Genomic DNA, 22,809 nt, shown 5'->3' with positions numbered 1-22,809 from the left:
CCCAAGACAGACAACATAGCCCGCTTGCACGCAGAACGCTCAATTGCTAACTGTACTCGGAAAGTTACGTTGAAGTCGAAACTTCAGCAACTTCGTTAAACAATTACAATCAAATAAAAGTATATTTGACAGCCAACGGAAGGCAGGCTGTCCTGAGCAGTGAGAGCGCAGTCTTGTAACCTACACCGACCGAAAGGCGAGAGCCGACCCTCACAAGAACACCCGTACAAACCGAACACAGAAAATTCCCGCCCCCACGACAGTGACCGTGGTTAAATGTTCCAATCAGCAACTCGCAAACCGGCGGAAAATTCCACTCTATTGCCGAAGCACTACCATTCCACCAATGGAGATTCTTGGCGCCAATTTCTGCGCCGATTTTGCTACGTCACGGAGCTATGCCCTGAGCAAGCCAATCACAGTTACGATTTTGCAGAAAACGCGGGAATTTGCCCGCCAAGACTGCCCGGGAACACAAGTCATTCCCACGCCTCGCTGTTAGCCCGCCAGAAAGTGTTTTCGCTAAGTCCCTGCGAAGTAACGGAATCTCTGGCCCAGCCGCTCCTTCAGGCCTCTACGGGCGTGTCTCCGTCGCTATTATGACAATGTCGGCGTCTGGAAAGCATTCACTCGATTCCCTCACACCCGTCAGCTTAATCCTTTCAAGATCAGCAGAGCCCTCCTGTCACAGGACCACCCGGGTGACGAGAGAAGTCCGCGTGGGAAGTCCGCGTGTGAAGGAATAGCAACATTTCACCGCATGCAATTAGAGAGGAAAATAGAATTACTCAGACTAAGATAGAAATATGAGAGGGGGCTTCTGCCACCTCTCATAACCAGTTCTCAAACTATAAATTTTATTATTATTTGCGATTCTGTAGTCAGAGACTATGAAAGCTACTCTAGGTTGTAGCAAAGTCATACAGTTTTGCAGGCACGACCAACCACTCTTAATAAATGACAATAAAAGTTGAGATGAGCACAGTTGCACATACGACGTTAATGTTGGCGCCTAGAGGCGTGTAGGGTGGTTCCATCCTCCATCGTTTCCTATTTGTCGGCTTCAGAAACCTCCTCAACAAGTCGATTCCAATTCAGTGTAACGATGCAGCTGCAAGTGGAATTGGTACCAGGTGCCCCAGGGGTAATTGTGACACTTTCTTCCGTCGTTGGCATTCCCTACACTGTGGCTCACATAGCGTCTAAGGGATCGGTAGAGACATGGCTAGTGATAACTGCATCTGATTCTGTCTTGAGTCTTCACGAATCCCAGGTTACCAAACGTGGAAAAACTTCAGGATAGCTAGCTGTAGATGAACTGGAATGATGAGCCAACAAATGTTCAAATGTGTGTGAGTTCTTAAGGGACCAAACTGCAGAGGTCATCGGTTCCTAGGCTTACACACTACTTAAACGAACTTAAACTAAGCTATGCTAAAAACAACAGACACACACCCATGCCCGAGGGAGAACTCGAACCTCCGGCGGGAGGGGCTGCGCAGTCAGTGACGTGGCTCCTCTAACTGCGCGACTACTCCGCGCGACGATGAGCCAACATTTCTGTCCCATTACATCATGGTGCCTCTTATACTATATTCCATTTATCAATTGCAATTCTTCTTTGCTTGGTTCCCCCTCTATCAAGGATTTTATGGTTTTCAGCTGTGTTGGATTTTTCTCTTTATTCAGCAATGACTGGGATGCCACACACGTTACTGTGTTCCGCAAAAGGGTTCCTTGAAAGGTAGCTGGCATCGATGTGTGTGCTTTGGCTTTTGTGTACCACTGTAACATCATATTTCTAAAGCCCCAGTGCCCATCTCGCCAGTCAGCCCAACAGGTCCTTCAGTCTAGTCAGCCAACAGAGAGAATGTGGTCCATCACTGTCGCAAATGAATGGTCAAATAAATACAGACAGAATTTGTTGATGGTCCAAACAAATACAAAGCATTCTTTCGTGGTTGTAGAGTAGTTCATCTCGAACTTGGAGAGCAATCTGGAAGCGTAAGCTGTCAGCACATTCCTGAATTTTCTCCAGAACTGCCCCTATTCCAAGACCGGTAACATCGTGTGAAGTTCTATCTCGGTATTCTCGTCATACAGTCCTTGAACTGGAGAAGATGTTAGCATCTATTTAAGGACGAGAAAAGATCTTTCTTGTGCTCGTTCAAGGAGCATTTGATGTCTCCCTAGGGCAGTTCTTGCAAGAGACATGCCTTGGTACCGAAGTGCTTTATGAATCATTTCGAGGAAACTTCTAACATGACGAATGTGCTGAGGAGTCAGAAAATCTGTGGCTGCTCTTATTTTCTCTGCATCTGAAATGACTCCATCGCCATTCACTGGATGACCCAAGATCTTTATTTCTTTAGCGATGAAGAACCACTTTTTCGGATTCAGCCAATGACCTGCAATCTGAACACATTGCAACACGGTTGTCATGTAGTTTAGATGTTCTTCAAATGTCTTTGAAAAATGACAATGTCATCCAGATAGGAAAGACATGTTGCCCATTTAAGATCTGATGCAGATTGTCCATCATAAGTTCAAAGGTGGCCAGAGTGGTACACCATCCAAACAGCGTAACTTTAAACTCACAAAGCCCACTATAAGGCTGTCTTTCCCAAGTCAACCTCATCAACCTCGATTTGCCAGTACCCTGTTGCATGTCCATAGCTGAGAAATACTTTGCTCCTTCCAAGCAGTCTAGGGGCATCATAAATGATTGTGATTTTGTTCAGTCGTCGGTAGTCGATACAGAAACTAATGTGCCATATTTCTTCTCCGCAAGGACAGCAGGGTAGGTCCAAGGACTTTCTGGAGGTTCAGTGATGTCATCTTGCTACATCTTCTCTACTTTCTTCTGGATTATCTGTCGTTCAGCCGGCGACGTTCTATACAAGCTCTTAGTAATTGGTGGATGATCCATAATGTTGATACGAAGTTTTACCATGGGCTGCTTGGTCTGTCTTTTCTCCATTCTCGATTTGAGAGCATCCGAAAATTGATGCAGAACAGCAATCACTATGTGAGGTTGTTTCTCAGTTGGGTGAGACACTGTTGAACGCTGGTTGGTAGTTTCCTCCCTGCATTGTCTGCAGTGGTAGCAGAGCACGATTCTCTGTTGATGACGCTCAGCTGCCCTTTGTGAACTGGTTTGGCTGTCCCTATGCATATACCTTTAGGGATGCTGGTGACAACTGTTACTCCAAAGCTCTCGTTGACCACCTACAATGATTATGACCATTGCTGACAATTGTATATTTCTTTTGTAAACCTAAATATATTTTGCAACCAACAAAAGCTTCACAGTTAGCTGAGCATTTCGACTGACGACTGGAACGCGTATTATTGATGATGGCTGGATAACAACGTGTGCAACGGCAACCGACTGCCCAGAGCAATTCCTGTCGGCCAGTCGAATTTTGCACTTGCGAGTTTCAGCACACTCGCTTTTGTATCAGGTAACACAGTCGTCTTTAGCTGACGAAAATAAGCATCTGACATTACAGGAAAGGACGGCCGTGAGTCGACTAGCGCACAGACAGATTGGTCGCCAGATCTCTTAAAAATGAAACAAAATTTACCTTTGGACTCTTAGATACAAAATATATAGAATATAAAAATATAGCGGTGCATATCATAACACATTGACGTAATCCATGTGATACAATGTATCTCATCACGAATGCACTATACGGGGTGATTCCGTGAAGTTGTTACAAATTTTCGAGGATGGTGGAGAAGGATACAAGCATCAATTTGAGGTAAGGGACACTGGTCCGTAAACGACCGAATCGAAAGCTGTAAACGAATATCTTTCTGATACCTCTGACAGTGGAGCTCTTCCACTACAAGCTGTTTGCATTCCATATTTTAGGAGGAGGCAGTATGGGTCAAAACAAGAAAAAATTGTCCAGTAGACATGGTCCCATAAGTCCATACCATAAGAGATATGCAGATTTGTTCATCATTCCGGATTGTGAAACACATCTCTTCTATTGAACAAGTGCTCATTGCTCTTAAGGTATGCATTTCAGAGCCCTTGCTTATTAGACATTTTTTTCTTGTTTTGGCCCATGCTACTCCTCCAAAAATATGGAAAGCAAAGAGCTTGCAGTAGAAGAGCTCCACTGTCAGAGATATCAGAACGATTTTCGCTTACAACTTTCCACTAGGTCTTTTCTGGACCAGTGTCCACTGCTTCATACTAATGCATTTACCTTTCTCCATCGTCCCTGAAAGTTTGGAACATCATAAGGGAATCGCACTGTATATAAAATGCAAGCGGCTGGAGCCAATTGCCTAACTTACGTTCACAACGCGCCGTATTTATGTTCACTAGTATCGCCTGTGGTCGAAATCTGACACATTATTTAGATATCATAAAAAATATAACTGCACATAACATGTTGCACGACATACGTACAACTCATTGGACCTGATCTATGATAATGTCTTGTTAACTTAAAGTAACGCACTCCACGGAAAACTGTGTCTGAAAGTTTAGTCCAGACCTGACCACAGTATATCCTGCATTGTAGCTACGAATATTATGGCAATAATTTTTTGATTCATCTTTACTTGTTAGTTCTACTTCTACATGTACATCTATACTCCTCAAGCCACCCAACGGTGTGTAGTGGAGGGCACTTTACGTGCCACTGTCATTACCTCCCTTTCCTGTTCCAGTCGCGTATGGTTCGCGGGGTAAACGACTGCCGGAAAGCCTCCTTGCGCGCTCGAATCTCTCTAATTTTACATTCGTTATTTCTTCGGGTGGTATAAGTAGGGGGAAGCAATATATTCTACACCTCATCCAGAAGCGCACCCTCTCGAAACCTGGCGAGCAAGCTACACCGCGATGCAGAGCGCCTCTCTTGCAGAGTCTGCCACTTGAGTTTGCTAAACCTCTCCGTAACGCTATCACGCTTACCAAATAACCCTGTGACGAAACGCGCCGCTCTTCTTTGGATCTTCTCTATCTCCTCCGTCAACCCGACCTGGTACGGATCCCACATTGATGAGCAATACTCAAGTATAGGTCGAATGAGTGTTTTGTAAGCCACCTCCATTGTTGATGGACTACATTTTCTAAGGATTCTCCCAATGAATCTCAACCTGGCACCCACCTTACCAACAATTAAATTTATATGATCATTACACTTCAAATCGTTCCGCACGCATACTCCCAGATATTTTACAAAAGTAACTGCTACCAGGGTTTGTTCCGCTATCATATGATCATACAATAAAGGGTCCTTCTTTGTATGTTTTCGCAATACATTACATTTGTCTATGTTAGGGGTCAGTTCATTTGAGGTGAGTCCTATCAATGTCAACACTGTTCTATTACTTTGTCTACGGAAAAATTGTGTCTCTCTAGCTGTTGGTCTTTCAGTTCGCGCCATTAGTGTTGCTCTTCGAGGCATGGCCGAAAATACCGGGAGCTTAAAATTAAACTTTCCCTATTTAACACGTTATAACGCGGAAACTAATTACCGTACGAGTACCAAACTTGGAACATTAATGAAAAGAGTATGGGGTGCATGATTTCCAAGCGTCACAGCGCCACTGTCTAGTTCCAGCTATGGCCACAGGTGCCATGATCAGTCGTCGTGAATCATAGTCTCACACACTTGACCGGTTGCAGTGCACTTATTGACGTATCAGCATGAGCTTGGACAAAAGGAGCAGGCCACTATTGGTGCAGCTGCACTTCGAGAATATTGCCGTCTGAAAGGATTACTGAAGTTTGTATAAATCGTAGAACTGGGCGTCGGTCCGGGAAGAGACCGACAACTGGTAGCACCACAGGTGGTTGATGAAATCACTGCTGGCTCAAATGGCTCTCAGCACTATGGGACTCAACTGCTGTGGTCATCAGTCCCCTAGAACTTAGAACTACTTAAACCTAACTAACCTAAGGACATCACACACAGCCATGCCCGAGGCAGGATTCGAACCTGCGACCGTAGCAGTCTCACGGTTCCGGACTGCGCGCCTAGAAGCGCGAGGCCACCGCGGCCGGCGAAATCACTGCTGCTACGGCAGACATCGATGCGCGCAATTCCCGATTGTCAGGCAGTGCTCGTGCTGTGCCACGACAGTTGAACGTCCCGTGGTCCCCTACGGGAGGTGCTTCGAACCATTCTCAAATGGTATCCGTACAAGATGCATATTGTACAGCAGCTTGCACCACAAGACGCACAATGACGTGTTGACTTCGCTCTCCACTTCCTCGCAAAGTTTGAAGTTGACGTGGGCTGGCCCTAGACTATCATATGGATAGAAGAAGCTCATTTTTCTCTGAGGGGTGAAGTGAACACACACAACTGCCGAGTGTGGGGATCTTCACCTCCAGTCACTGTGCATGAAGTTTCTCTGTATGGTGAACGTGTCACCGTATGGTGTGGCTTCACGGCTACGTTCGTCATTGATCCATTCTTTTTTGAACAGGTTAGTGGCTCATAGACGAAAGATGTGCATTGTGACCAGCCAGCGTTACTGCGATATGCTTCGCCAGCATGTCATACCCGCCCTAGAGGAGAGAGACGTGTTGAACTCAACAGTTTTCACGCAATAGGGGGGCTCCGCACATCACTCGTTGAGTTCACTTGCTTCTCTGAAACACATTTGGAAACGATTGAATTATCAGCTTATCGTTTCCAGATGCTTGGGGGCGCGATCATCTGACCTCACTCCCTGTGATTTCTGGTTGTTGGGCTGCCTGAACGACAGGGTTTATCATGGGAACATTCACACATGTGCTGATCTGAGGCCCAGCATATCAACAGAGGTAGCCAGCATATCCATGGATATGTTTCGTTCTGCTGCACAGAATGCAATCCTGTGCTATCAGGCTCTTTCAGACACTGATGGGAGCCATATTGAGCTCATTTTGTAGCAACAATGGTACCAGTATGTACTGGTATTAAATGCCTTAGCAGCACATTAAAAGTGTATCAATCAAACTGATTCTACATTTTTTCTGTTCCCCATGTTCTTGACATTAATGTTACCAAGTTTGGTCCTCGTATAGTGCAGTAATTTGTTCAAATGGCTCTAAACACTATGGGACTTAACATCTGAGGTCATCAGTCCCCTAGACTTAGAACTAGTTAAACCTAACTAACCTAAGGACATGGCACACATCGATGCCCGAGGCAGGATTCGATCCTGCGACCGTAACAGCAGCGCGGTTCCGGGCTGAAGCGCCTAGAACCGCTCGGCTCGGCCACAGCGACCGGCAGTAATTAGTTATAACGTATTAAAAAAGGAAACTTTTCAGAATGAGATTTTCACTCTGCAGCGGAGGGAAAGTTTTGTTATAACACCCGCCAAATACAGTTTCCGTGTAACAAGTTGTAGAGATTCAGAATGAAGAAACTGAAAATTAGGAATTTACTTTAAATTTTGTGGAAACGGTGGTAAATGAACACCAAGTTAGTTCTGTTTACTCTTAGGCAAAAGTAAGCAAAAAGAAAAAAAAAGACGATAATAACGAAAGTTACGTACGTAAAATCTGTGTTGCCCCTGAAGGCTTCGTTACCATGGTATTTCTTTGTCTACTGCCGACAACATCAACGACCTAGCAGCTGTGGCACTGTATCTGCCGGTATGTGTGTGTTCGTGCAAATGAACCATATGCAACATTTAAACACGAACGATTTCAGGAAGCGGTGTTACTTTCATGTGTCATTTTTACAATAGGACCTGATCGGCACATGGGCTAGAAATCGATAGCAGTGTATGAGACAGGAAAACTTTATTCATATGTGTGTGTGTGTGTGTGTGTGTGTGTGTGTGTGTGTGTGTGTATTTCCTTTTATATCCCTTAACGGCTACATTCACACATGACCTTGACCTTGTTCTTGTGCACATCTATGGCAAAGTACCTTTCGAATTACATAAGCTTCATTGGCCCCCTCCTACTATTAATATTAAGAGTCGGTATTTCACTTTTTGATGTTTTTGTATTATTATTATGGTTTCCCAGACTTCACAGTATTGCTGCACAAAATCTTCGGATAGTGCACAATGTTTACATCAGTATTTACGCCATGCGAATCGCTGTAAACTGCATAACAGAGTGAAGACTTTATTTCACCCTTTGTTAAGACTTCTTCCCGTTCGATTCACAGATGGAGCACTCTCACAAATACTGCTTAAATGCGTATTTCAACTGCATTTTTCACAAGCGTGTGGGGGATGCAATCAGACAATGGTCGGTGCGTCCACATTTACCATCCATGATATTCGACATTTACTTCTATACTCTGCAAACGACTATGACGTTCATGCTAGATGATACTTTCCATTGTACCACGTAGTAGCATTTCTTCCCGTTCCATTCACGTATGGAGCGCGGGAAGAATGACCACCTAAAGGCGACATCTAGTCCAATCCTATCTTCGCAGTCTCTACAGGGGCGATTTGCAGGAGTCTTTAGTATACCCCTAGATTTCTCACTTAATGATGGTTCTTGGTTTGTAGGCTTTCACAGGATAGTTGCGTCTAGCTTCAGGCGTCTGCCAGATCAGATTATTCAACATTTCTGCAACACCGCCCCGTGCGTCAAACAAACCTATCGCCATTCGTGCTGTTCTTTGTTTACGTTCAGTGACCCCCTGCTAGACCTGTTACGTATGTGTCTACATTTACATATAAGGGGCAGTTAAATGAAAACGAGGCGATAGAAAAAAGTAAGTAAACTGTTTATTATGGAGCCACAAGTTGCCAAGGTTGTTTCGATTACGCCTCAGAAGTTACACTGGGAAGCCCTTACACATCCTCCACACTTTCCCGATCACTCCCCATGCAATTTCCAGTTTTATCGATCCTGAAAAAAGACATTCGTGACCGTCGATTTGCTTCTGAAGAGGACCACGCCTGTATACAATCGTGGTTCCGTAGGCAACCGAAAATATATTTCCATGAAGGCATAGATCATCTTGTCACACAATGGCATAAATGTATTAATAGTTAAGGCGATTACTTTTGAAATAATTAACCGTATACTTACTTATTCTCCAACCGCTCCGTTTTCAGTTGACTCACCCTTATACGTACTATGCAACTCACAATTCGTTGCATGAGAGAGTCCACAATGTACCACTACTAGTAATTCCTTTCCTTGTTTCACTCGCAAATGGAACCAGGGAGAAACGGCAGTTTATATGCCTCCGCATGAGTCCTGGCCTCTCATATCTTGTCTTCGCAGTCCTTACGCGAAATATACGTTGGCAGTATTGAAATCATTCTTCAGTCAGCCGCAAACGTCCGGCCTCTAAATTTTCCTCAATAGTCTTTCGCGAAAAGAACATTATTTCCTTCCACGACTCCCATTTGAGTTCTGGAAGCATCTCCGTGATACTGGCGTGCTGATACACTCCTGGAAATTGAAATAAGAACACCGTGAATTCATTGTGCCAGGAAGGGGAAACTTTATTGACACATTCCTGGGGTCAGATACATCACATGATCACACTGACAGAACCACAGGCACATAGACACAGGCAACAGAGCATGCACAATGTCGGCACTAGTACAGTGTATATCCACCTTTCGCAGCAATGCAGGCTGCTATTCTCCCATGGAGACGATCGTAGAGATGCTGGATGTAGGCCTGTGGAACGGCTTGCCATGCCATTTCCACCTGGTGCCTCAGTTGGACCAGCGTTCGTGCTGGACGTGCAGACCGCGTGAGACGACGCTTCATCCAGACCCAAGCATGCTCAATGGGGGACAGATCCGGAGATCTTGCTGGCCAGGGTAGTTGACTTACACCTTCTAGAGCACGTTGGGTGGCTCAGGATACATGCGGACGTGCATTGTCCTGTTGGAACAGCAAGTTCCCTTGCCGGTCTAGGAATGGTAGAACGATGGGTTCGATGACGGTTTGGATGTACCGTGCACTATTCAGTGTCCCCTAGACGATCACCAGAGGTGTACGGCCAGTGTAGGAGATCGCTCCCCACACCATGATGCCGGGTGTTGGCCCTGTGTGCCTCGGTCGTATGCAGTCCTGATTGTGGCGCTCACCTGCACGGCGCCAAACACGCATACGACCATCATTGGCACCAAGGCAGAAGCCACTCTCATCGCTGAAGACGACATGTCTCCATTCGTCCCTCCATTCACACCCGTCGCGACACCACTGGAGGCGGGCTGCACGATGTTGGGGAGTGAGCGGAGGACGGCCTAACGGTGTGCGGGACCGTAGCCCAGCTTCATGGAGACGGTTGCGAATGGACCTCGCCGATACCCCAGGAGCAATAGTGTCCCTAATTTGCTGGGAAGTGGCGGTGCGGTCCCCTACGGCACTGCGTAGGATCCTATGGTCTTGGCGTGCATCCGTGCGTCGCTGCGGTCCGGTCCCAGGTCGACGGGCACGTGCACTTTCCGCCGACCACTGGCGACAACATCGATGTACTGTGGAGACCTCACGCCCCACGTGTTGAGCAATTCGGCGGTACGTCCACCCGGCCTCCCGCATGCCCACTATACGCCCTCGCTCAAAGTCCGTCAGCTGCACATACGGTTCACGTCCACGCTGCCGCGGCATGCTACCAGTGTTAAAGACTGCTATGGAGCTCCGTATGCCACGGCAAACTGGCTGACACTGACGGCGGCGGTGCACAAATGCTGCGCAGCTAGCGCCATTCGACGGCCAACACCGCGGTTCCTGGTTTGTCCGCTGTGCCGTGCGTGTGATCACTGCTTGTACAGCCCTCTCGCAGTGTCCGGAGCAAGTATGGTGGGTCTGATACACCGGTGTCAATGTGTTCTTTTTTCCATTTCCAGGAGTGTAGAACCTAGTAGTAATAAATCTGCCCTCACGCCTCTGAATTACTTTGGTATCTTCGTTTCATACGACCTGATGGGGGTCCCAAACACTTGAGCGGCACTCAAAACTGGGTCCCACTAGCGTTTAGTAACTGGTCGCCTTTATAGATGAGCAACACTTTCCTAGAATTCTCCGAATAAACTGAAGTCAACCGCTGGCCCACCGTACTACTCTCCTACTCTCCTACTCCTCCGTACTACTACTTCCATTTCATATCTCTTTGCAACGTTATGCCTAGGTATTTAACCTCAAGCAGCACACCATCAATACTGTACTCGAACATTCCTCCTAACCTGCATTTAGAGCAAGCTGCCACTCATCACATCGAATAGGAATTCTATTCAAGTCATCTTGTATAATCCCACAGTCCCACAGCGCACCGTCTTCAGCAATCAGTCACAGATTGCTGCACTCCCTAGCGGTCAGATTATTTATATATATAGAGAAAAAGATGATGTATGGTTTGTACGGCGCTCAACTGCGCGGTTGTCAGCGTCCGTACAAATCCCCAACCTTTTCTCATTCCAAACTCGCCACTTTCATGAATGATGATGAAATGAAGAGGACAACACAAACGCCTAGTCATCTCGAGGCAGATGACCCCGCTGGGAATCGAACCCAGGACTCCGTGTTCGGGAAGCGAGAACGCGACCGCGAGACCACGAGCTGCGGACTAGCGAACAAGTGTGATCCTGCACATATTCATGGGACACTCCTGACGATACCTTTGTCTCTGATTAACACTCGCACCCAGGACGGGTCGCACGAGCGATTTGTGCTTCCCCTTCGACTGACTGCGTTTTCCCAGTATCCTACCAGTGAACCGAAGTTATCCACAAACAATGCTACATCCAGAGCTGAATGATACCAGTGCCAACTTCAACACTTAAAATTAGTTGCCAATCTTTGCATCACTGCGAAATCTTATGAAGGTCTGACTGAATATTTATGTAATATGTGTGCTGCAGAGAATAAGAATATACCCCTGTAGTTGTTGATATATGTTTTGTTGCCTCTTTTGTGTGGTAGGTACATTAGAGCTGCCTTCCAATCATTGCGTGCCTTTCCTTTTTTCCATGATTTTTTTTCATCAGAGTAACGAGTGACAGCAGTATTTATCCTCCACTGTATTTTAGAATATCTGCTCATGGATTTCTTCATTCTTTTTCATTTGGTGCTTGGGTTATCTCTTGGATTATTATAGGTTAGCTAAATTACAATCATACTTTTGGTTCCTAACAATTTAAAAAGTTATCAAAATATTTACCTAAAATATTTCAGTTGTCTCTTTTGTTAATGTTACTTTTTTCATTCCTAAAACACAGACTCTTTGGTTGAAATTCCTTAGTTTCCTCATGTATAACTGACAGAAGTTTACACTGCAGTTATCCCTGAAGTTCTAATCAATCACAACTAATTGCTCTTTCTCGTTCTTGCTGTTTTCTTTTGTCATAATATGATATGTTTCGTTTTTGATGTTGCATTATTCTTAAAATTCTTGTTGATTATTAGTATGCCATTTTCCCCGTCCTTTAACTTCCTTTTTACTGCTCTTTCACACTCCATTGTCATTGCGTTTTCTTACTCATTTCACTAGGAGTGTTTATTCTGCTGCAAAGTTCAATTGGAAATTGCTGTCTTGTTTCTTCCAAGTCTCATTAAACCAATTTTCACAGGGCCTGACCAATTCTATTTTATCTTCGTTAAGTTTTAATGTATTAATTTTTTTCTTTTGGGAGTTTGATTTTCTCATATTTTAAGGCAGAACACCTACTTCCACTGCTGCAGGGTTAAATGATCTGTTTCTACATCCATCCGTTTTTACCTTTTACTTTTATTAGCAGTTTATAATTCTACTGTTATTGCCACACCATCTATCTTATATTCTCAAATCATTATTGTATGATCCACATTTTGTATTTTTGTAGTTAATTTATTGAATTTATTTGACATTATGTTGCCGACCGGAGCGGCCGAGCGGTTCTAGGCACTACAGTCTGGAACCGCGCGACCACTACGGTAGCAGATTCGAATCCTGCCTCCGGCATGGACGTGTGTGATGTCCTTAGGTTAGTTAGGTTGAAGTAGTTCTAAGTTCTAGGGACTGATGACCTCAAAAGTTAAGTCCCATAGTGCTCAGAGTCATTTGAACCATTTTTGCATTATGTTCGTTAGACAATTTCTCCATAGATAATGAACTTTTCCCGTTTGTGTTCGTTCATGTGTGTGCAGGATAGTTGTCACCAATTTTTCTGAATATTTTTTCGTTACAAATCTGAGTGTTAACATATCCTCATAAATTTTTTACATTTTCTCAGGCGCTTTGCCTAACTCATCGTCAATTTCTTCCCAAAGTTGCTCTGCTTTCTCCGGGTTAATTTTGTTGACGTGATTTACTGGTGCATGTGAATTACTTTATTTCCACATTGTATTGTGAGGAGAAAGGGTATGAAAAATGATTTGTTAATTATGAATATAATGCTTAGGTGTGGCATATCATTTTCGTTCTTGATTTCTCCTGGATGATTCTGGGATATTTAGTAATTCAGTATGGGATTGGGGTCCGCCTATACGCAAAACTTTGTTTTTTATGTACTTCCCCAAACTAGTTTCAGCGAAATACCGCCTCGTTGTCTGCTGGATCATCAATATACAACATGAAGCTAAGGTTCGCAGAAACACTTCCCTGGGATATAGCTGAAGTTGCTTCTGCAGTGATCCCTCTCATAAACACGCTGATTCCAACAGCGGTTGATTCTAACAGTTGCGGTGGAGGTACTCAAGATACATCATTACTAAGGTGGCAAATGAAATGCTCAGCGCCTGCACGACCTCTGAGATGGGAGTGTCCCTTCTACAGACACACACGGTTTGTTCAACATGAAATGTTTAGATATCGCCCTTCTTTCTAAACCTATACCCTGTCACGGTGATTGCCAGTACAGCTACCTCACTTACGTGGCCTCTGAACTCTCGTCCAACTCTTTGGATTAAGGTTTTCCGTAGTTCACCTAATGTACATGATAACGATTCCCTCAGATAAAATATGCCCGATTTTCTTGCTATCTTCTGTCTCACTCATCTGTCACCAATCACTATGCCGCCGACGGACGTGAAAATCTTACGTTCTTCTTTTCCTCCATCTTTAATAAGTTACTACCGGTCATTACTTTGAGGAAAATCGAGTGAGCAATTCGATGTGGGAATCACTAACAAGGAGAAACGGGGAGAAGCGAAAACCTCTTGATACGCCTACAGCAACTTCTGCCTTTGTTTCTCAGCGAACAGATGAAATTAATTGCATTATGCAGATAAAATAACGAGAGCAACTCTTTCATGTTGTTTAGCTACACTGAAATCGTAATATTATGACATATTGTTCACGACGTCGCTATAGAACGGTCGTTAGCTGTCGTAATCTTATGGGCGATCGGGGCGTTCTTTACACTGCCTCACGTGACGGATGAAGAGCATTTACGACAGACAGTGGTTCAACCTGTTATCCCATTAGCGCGTCCATAGCGGCCGCCAATGTAGGCAGCCGCGCACACGGCGCATATGGCAACCTGCTGAGACCCCACTGTTCTAATTTCTGTTCAGTGGCGTCACTGTAGCGGGAGTTGGGCGATTGTGGGCAGAGGTGCCAACCTACGTACGTTGTGCTGGACAGACAAATTGCCGGCTGTGTGCAGTCGATCTTTCAAATTAACGGGAAGTGAGAGAGGCCTTTATTGAAGTGGAGCTTTGGAAGCGAACCTGGGAGAGCTCTCTAGCTCCCAGCCAGGTCAATCTGCAACACGCCAGAACAACGAGCGAGATGTATTCACCCTTTCAGTAGGTCATAGGCTCAGCAATTCCTTTTTCATTGTTATTTGAATCGTACGCTAGGAGGGGTGGGCTGGTAGTGCTATACAGCCGAAGATTTTGTGTCTTTTGTCACGTAAGTGCCAGCCGCGGTGGTCTCGCGCAGTCCGGAACCGTGCGACTGCTACGGTCGCAGGTTCGAATCCTGCCTCGGGCATGGATGTGTGTGATGTCCATAGGTCAGTTAGGTTTAAGTAGTTCTAAGTTCTAGGGGACTGATGACCACAGCTGTTAAGTCCCATAGTGCTCAGAGCCATTATTTTGTCACGTAAGTAGATTTAATTAGTTCTGTTTTAAAGAGTGCAATGGTGATAATTCTTTTTTGTGACTAAAAAATAGACAGTTTTACACATAAGTCAAAATGTAATCAAGGATAAGGATACTGATGCTGCTATGACATAATGGTGATGTTGGTCGTACATGAAAGCGATCACATTCATTGTGGAGGTGGGATAATGAGTACGAAAAGGGGGCTCTGTGGAACCGCAAGAAGCAACTAAGTTACTGAGGGCGGAGGATGGAGAAAGGAAAAAACAGAAGGATGGAGTAAGCTGGAGCAACCACTAGTGTTGAAAATTGTTACTAATACTAACAGTAATACTAGTACATCTACTAGGATTGTTTATGATAATGTTGGGGTCAAATTTTTGAAGTTAACGACTGAAGCGTCTGGTCGTTCTGACTGCCATTTCTGGGTTAAAAATACTCTCTGTGAAAGCAAAGAGTTGACCCAAAATATACCATAGGACATAATAGGGTTAACAGGTAAAACGTAAACAAGCTTTCACATTTCGATAACGCACGGAGTGGAGATTATTCTTGTAGTAAAAATAGCAGCATTTAGTTTCTTCACAATTTTTTGTATATGATACCTCCAAGTGAGCTTTTCATGTATCTTTAGCTCTAAACATTCAAAATCTGCCACTTTATTGGTAATTTGATCATCTTGTGTTTTCGTTTCTACAAGAGTTCCACGTCAGATACTCTGCGCACACTGTTTTGTGACGCCGCGCGGGATTAGCCGACCGGTCTATCGCGCTGCAGTCACGGATTGTGCGGCAGGTCCCGGCGGAGGGTCGAGTCCTCCCTCGGGCACGGGTGTGTGTGTTTGTCCTTAGGATAATTTAGGTTAAGTGGTGTGTAAGCTTAGGGACTGATGACCTTAGCAGTTAAGTCCCATAAGATTTCACACATATCTGAACATCATCTGAACTGTTTTGTGACAGTTTTGCGGAAGTGTCTTTCCTGTAAACCACTGCACTGTTTGTCATATCATTAACATTACTTTCCACGCCTTGTGTCATCGGTAAATATTCGCTAAGAAAAAATAAGAACCGCACATCACGAATTAATTATCTAAATGGAATGGGACTTACATGTAGAAATAAGTGATTACAATTTTGGAAAAAAATTATGATTTATTCAAGAGAAAGAGCTCCACAAATTGAGAAAGTCGAGAACGCGTTGGTTCACCTATATCCCTTACGCAGGCAGTCATTCAGCTTGCCATTGATTGATAGACTTGTTGTATGTCCTCCTGAGGGATATCACGCCAAATTGTGTCCAGTTGGTGGGTCAGATCTTCAAAATCCCGTGCTGATTGGAGGACCCTCCCAACAGTGATTCAAACGTTCTCAATTGGCGAGACATCCGGCCACCTTGCGGCCAAGGTAGCGGTTGGCAAGCACGAAGACAAACGGTAAGAAATCTCGCCGTGTGCGGCCGTGCATTATCTTACTGAAATATAAGCCTAGAATAATTTGAGATGAAGGACAACAAAACGGAACGTAGAACATCGTCGACCTACCGCTGTGCTGCAAGGATGCCACGGATGACAACTAGGGGAGTCCTGCTATGAAAAGAAATGACATCCCAGGTTATCGCTCCTGGCTGTCAGGCCGTGTGGTTGAGTCAGGTTAATATCCCACTGCTGTCCGGTGCATCTCCGCACACGTCTCCGCCAGTCATGGGGGCTCATCTGGAGTGGGACTTATCACTGAAGATAATTCTACTCCAGTCAATGACATTCCAGGCCGAAGACGTGGTTGGAGACGCCCCTAACAGCGGTGGGATGCCAACCTGACTGTCGCCCGCCATATGTCACAACCAGGAGTGATGGTCTTGGGTGCTTTTGGTTGGACCCCTTTGGCTGTTATCTGGGGCACCCTTCCAGCTCAGCGGTAGGTCGGCGATGTTCAACGCCCCGTTTTGTTGCCTTCGTGGCAAGCTACCCTGGACTTACATTTGAGCAAGATAAGTCACGGAAGCACACGGCAAGAATTTCTACTGGTTGTCTTCGTACTTGCCAAAACCTACCCTTAAAAAGTCCCAATTTTTACACAGTGCAATTTTTTAAGTCTAATCTATCCACTTTCACGAATGATATTGATGATGATGAAATGATGACGACAACACAAATACCCAGTCCCTGGTCAGAGAAAATCTCCAACCCAGTCGGGAATCGAACCCGGGATCCTGTGATCCAGAGGCAGCAACGCTAGCCACTAGACCAAAAGCTGCGGACATCATTTGTTTGTCTGTACAGGTACATCACATCTAACGATTTCCTTTTAATTCCTTTGTGGTACGCAGTTTTCTTTATCTTGGAATGTATATATTTATTTTCAAATCAATCCCACTTTTTGGGCGGTAGATATTATTTAGCGTATGGTAAGGGAAGCAACATACACAGAACAGAACGCTGTAGCGTTCGCCTCCATATAGGACTGAATATTAAAATCTATTGCGAGGTTCTTGACACTGGACGACAGCCGTCTGTTTACTGTATTCTAGATTAGAAATGAAGCGTTGTTCAAATTTCCCCCTTACTCTGAAGTGTTCCGACTTCCGCAGAAGTGTAGCCTGATCTGCAATATCAAATGCTTTTGATAAAGCAAAGAAAGTACCCACTATTCTCAACTTTTTCACTTGTCCGTGTTAGTGCTTCGCACTGAAAATAATAAATCGCATTTTTCTCGATGGTCTTTCTCTGACAACAAACTAGTAGTCTGACAAACAGTTATGTGTACTGAGATGTCTAAATACTTTCTTACACATTGCCTTTTCAAAAACCTCCAGAGGCAACAGTAACAGAAATTCTCCTGGAATTGTCTATATTACCTTTCTATCACTTTCAAGAAGTGTTTTACTAAAGAGTAACTTAATCTGTCCGGGAAGTAACCGCACCAGAAAAACACGCTACACAGGTGACAGAATATAGATCTACTGTGAGGTGCACTGATACTTGTTAGTCTAATGAATATTTCATCGTACCTAGTGATTTAATGTTTAATTCAGTTACTGCTATGTCGGTTCATGTGGCCTACATGTCTCGGAGCAACAGCTTTTCAAATGTTCCGCATGCTTCTTTGTACCAATAAAAGGCTTATGTATCTTGCTCAATAAACAAAGAAACAGACACGGTTCATGTCCGGAAACGAGGTTGATTGCATAGGACTTAGTTTTAAAATTTATTTTCCTGAACTGTTCCGAGCCTCATCTCCAACTTCACGGACACGCTTTCAGTACCAGCCGGCCGCTGTGGCCGAGCGGTTGTAGGCGCTTCAGTCCGGAACCGCGCTGCTGCTACAGTCGGAGGTTCGAATCCTGCCTCGGGCATGGGTGTGATGTCCTTAGGTTAGTTAGGTTTAAGTAGTTCTAAGTCTAGGTGACTGATGATCTCAGATGTTAAGTCCCATAGTGCTTAGAGCCATCTGAAGACATTTTCAGTACCACTTGTCGCATAAAGAGTTGTTAATAGCAGTACAGGTATTTGAGACAATTCGTGTGAAATAATGATACTACCGAGTGAGATGGCGTGGTATTAAGACTTTGGACTCACCTTCGGGAGGCGCTGGCATGTCAGTGATGGGAATGGCCTCTGGCCAGCAACAAACTGCCCGTCACAGTGCTGTGCTGGAAGGAGCTTAGAAGCAGTCCTAACACGCCCACATGCAGATGCATAAAACGCGCTATTGGTGTGTTGAAAGCACCTAACGGCGCCGAAATGTGCCTACCAACCTTGCTCCGCAGACAACTCTCACGGGATTACGCCTATTGACGACAGTCCTTCTTGAAACCTGCTGACCAAATTGACTGTCGGCTTGGTAACAGGATGAGCTGTGTTATGGAAGGCCTCGAAAACTTGACTTTGAAACTGTTGTGGTACATATGAGCGCTGCGCTTTTGGGCCATTTCACGCCACAACATTCCTTGTAGTTCGGGCATGTAAACTTGCGTTAGACTGAGTGTGGAATTTTGCTGCTCGAGGAGTTGTTGCGGGCTGCTGTTTGCCTGTTGTAACCACGCAATTTGTTTCCATGGAAGAGCTTGCACGCGAGTGCAGCAGCACGAGAAGAAGTCTGCCACTATGTTTTGTTTGCCACTGGTGTGTCTGACGTCAGGAGTGAGCTGCGAGATGTATTCCATTTGTCGACATTGTCTTGGCGAGCCGTTGTAAATGACTTTTGAAAAACCATTGTTAATGGTGCGCGATCGGTGTTGCCTGCGAAATGTTTTCCTTCCACTGAGCGTCTGAAGTGTTGTATCACATGTGCAGTTTCCTATCTGTCATCTTCCACTTTCGCTGTGACTGAGTGGGAATTACTGAAAAAAAAATGCCAGTCGTTGCCATGGTCGCCTGACATGATACTGCAACGCTATCCTAGTGGCAGTCTGGCTAGCGTCTGCGATAAATGCTAATGGTACGTCACGGTGAGGGTGCAGAAGAAGCACAGCGTGAGCTGCGTAGTCCTTCAGTTTATGGAACGCATCTGACTGCTCTGGTGTCCATTTCGCTTTTCATCTTCCAGACCTATATTTACCTTTTAACATTTCCGTCAGTAGTGCTTGTAGTTTTGCGGCATTGTGTATGTGCCAACGGCAGTCGTTTAGCATTCCTAAAGACGTCTTAGATCCTTGTAGGTTTGCGGAACTGGCGTATATTATTAATGCTTGACACTCTTTCTCTGACAGAGGCGAGGTGTATGTTGCCAACACTCTGAAACGAAGAAAGTTCACTGCTTCTCTGCCTGCATTTGCCTCTGTTTATGACTATTCAGTACTGCCTTAGTCACAGGCAGAGATGCCTGAGATATAATTGGTGTTGTTCCAGTGACATGGAGACTACAAAGATGTCATCCATATAAAAGAACACGAAGTCCAGGCCTCTAATAACCTCGTGAATGAACTGTCGCCAGGTTTGCACCGCATTCTTCAAACCTTAAGGCGTGTACCAGTAATCGAACTGGACAGGGTAATGATGAGTGTTTTTTTGACATCTTCTGGGGTGACTTGTGTTTGTGAGTAAGCTTTCTCACAGTCAGTGACGCAAAATATCCAGGCATTTGCAATTGCATTATTGAAAGATGTTATGTGCCGAATCGGGTATCTATCCAGCTCTGTCCTTGCATTGAATGATCCATAGGTATTGCGCAAGTGCCACGTATTGTTTTTCTTTAAAACCATATGGAGTGGCGAGACCCACTGAGCGTTCGAGGGTCCAGTTATTGCCACCTGTATTTGACGAATTATGTCTTCTTGGTCTGCTAAAAAGAGATCGGCCGTGTGCCAGCGATGCTTTGCTGCTACCGGTGAGCTGGGCGACGTCCTAATATGATGTATGGTGTCGTGTTTGCATGTCATCATTGCCTTCGTGGAGAATGTGAACTCCCAGAATTTTTGGAAAATCTTGCGAGTAGGAAGGTTTACTTGCATTTTGGCCACTTCTGCCAATAAAGAAAGCCATCTGTCACTGAAATCAGTACCGAGGTGGAAGTCGTAGGAATCGGCCCCTTTAGTTGGCTCTGTGATGTCTACTACTGTGAAGCATTATCGGAAAATCTTGTGGTTATGGAGATCCAGCTCCATGAATTTCCTTCCACATGTACAAATGGGAGATTATTAGCTGCTGTTAATACCTGTGTAGTAGTAGTTGTATCCTATACGTCGAGACTGAAGCAAGGTATCACTGTGAGGTCTCGCCCCATATCTACGAAGGTACGTTGTCTGTCACAAACTGTCGATGTGAGCCGCCCCCTGCCATGTGTGTGAAACCCATTCTCTGCAAGTTGTGTGTTGCTGATGTAGCAGCCAAGTCTTCATAAAGCATTTCTTCCGGGCTTTTGTTCTCACACCCCTTCATAAAAGTGATGCAATAGTGCCTTGCATTTATAGTCTGGGTATCAGTAGGAGCAAACTTTATCAAGGCAGTTCCAGCAATTTTAGTCAAACTGCCAAACCCTGCATAAGTCGGGTGTTTCCTATCGATGCAGGCTATGAAATGAGACGGGACTTTGAATTTTCAAACAACTCATCCACTGTAGTGCCTGTTGATGTTCCAAAGCCACCAAATGCTGATGGTTTATTCAGGCCAAATGAAGGATATTGTATCATCCATGTCTACTGTTGTAACGATTCGAGCAAATAGGATATCTCGATTTGTGGGAAGGAGGGGAGGCGTCTATTTCGATGTTTGTGATGGCCACTGGCGCCCCTTAGTAGCCGTGTGTGGCCTTTGGGTACCACAGGGTGCTGCATATTTGCGTGATTGCCAGCCGAACTTGATGATAACAGTACAGATTACTGCCACCTTCCTGTTTCTTGCTGTCCTGTTCTTGAGTGAAAGGTTTGTTGCGCCACTTGCGACGCGCTCTTGCTCATATTTCTTGAGAGTGTTTTAGCGCTGCTAACTGTGTACTCACCTTGTGTCCCCTCACTGCCGGCTGGTCCTGTGTTGCCATGTGCATTGTAGTGGTCACGTGCGGTCCAGTTCCAATGAGCTGAACCGCGCGACTGCTACGGTCGCAGGTTCGAATGCTGCCTCGGGCATGGATGTGTGTGATGTCCTTAGGTTAGTTAGGTTTAAGTAGTTCTAAGTTCTAGGGGACTGATGACCACAGCTGTTAAGTCCCACAGTGTTCAGAGCCATTTGAGCCATTTGAACCAATGAGCTGCCATCAAAGAGGCTAGAATAGGGGGAGATGCCGTTTTGCCAGAAACGTGAAGCTACTGCCGCTACACCGGTCTGCCCATAACATGCGGTGTCGAGTGAGCATTCGTACTGCACTGCAGTGATACTTTATACTTGATCAAAGTACATACTCAGAAATGATTGGCTATTAGGCAATGAAAGCTAAGATGGCAAGTGTCATGCAGTATTTAATCAAGATACTCACTTCCTGGGCTCATCAAGATGTTGCCCTGACTTCAATTAATGGCCATCTTCGCTTATTCTAACTTTGGCTGCCACGCCTCCGTCAAGCGCGTTCCGGGTCCATTCGCCATGTTGTCGCGTGCCTCTGAGCCAGAAACGCTATTTTGCAGGTAGTTTATAATGGCTTCACCTTTATCTGCAAGAACGCTTAAAGTCACCTCTGCTTTTGCCGTCAAAACTGTCCAAATACCAGGCAGTAGCTGCTTAAAACACAACAGGTGAATGGAATTCTCAGACAGCAAATCTATTCCTGCCAGTATTTGAAGGTCTTTCAAAAACTGTTTGTGAGACTTATCCCCTAGTTGTTCGTCACGTAGTAACTTTTCAGATTTAGGTCAGGCGGGAGTGTGAGTTGTCGGATTAGAGAATCTTTTAAGGCGTCATAGCAGTAATTTTCCTTCTCCGCAGTTTCAGTTTCGTTTAAGTGAGCTACTAGGCAATGAAATATCTCTACGCTTTTTCTGACGCTGCGCTGTCCGAGAATGCTTTGTACATGCATAAACCACTATTATGGCCTTGTCAACCAGAATGGCGGGAATTTTACGAGAGTTGCGCAGAAAGTAAGGCACCGCATTTTTTCTCAGCCGAAAACAACGCTACGAGTGCGAAACGTTATGTATGTATTATTTGAATCCTCATGAGTGAACGTGCCAAGTTTCCGTCACTTCCGACAGATAACGTAGAAGCAGGACAGTTTCAAAGTGGCGTTAATGGGCAATGTACATTACAAGCAACGTGGCGTCATTGAATTTCTCAATGCAGGCATTACAAGCAACGTGGCGTCATTGAATTTCTCAATGCAGGAAAATAAACTTGGGGAATGTTCAGAAACGCTTACGCAAAGTCTATAGAGAATCTGCTGTCAACAGAAGTACAGTTAGTC

General features: G+C 45.0%; 1 protein-coding gene across 1 annotated transcript in view; it reads right to left on the bottom strand.

Annotated features, from left to right (window-relative positions):
* Positions 1–21,453, bottom strand: part of LOC126273378 (glutamate receptor ionotropic, delta-1-like) — a 91,622-nt gene extending 70,169 nt beyond the window's left edge. The window contains exon 1 of the mRNA XM_049976930.1: positions 21,415–21,453. Within this exon, the coding sequence (XP_049832887.1) occupies positions 21,415–21,453 (39 nt within the window). The remainder of the gene's footprint in view (positions 1–21,414) is intronic.
* Between the last annotated feature and the right edge of the window lie 1,356 nt (positions 21,454–22,809).

This window comes from Schistocerca gregaria, chromosome 5 (genome assembly GCF_023897955.1).
Source record: "Schistocerca gregaria isolate iqSchGreg1 chromosome 5, iqSchGreg1.2, whole genome shotgun sequence".
Lineage (NCBI taxonomy): Eukaryota > Metazoa > Arthropoda > Insecta > Orthoptera > Acrididae > Schistocerca > Schistocerca gregaria.
The sequence above is the reverse complement of the archived record's forward strand: the minus strand, read 5'-3'. Positions and strand labels throughout refer to the sequence as shown.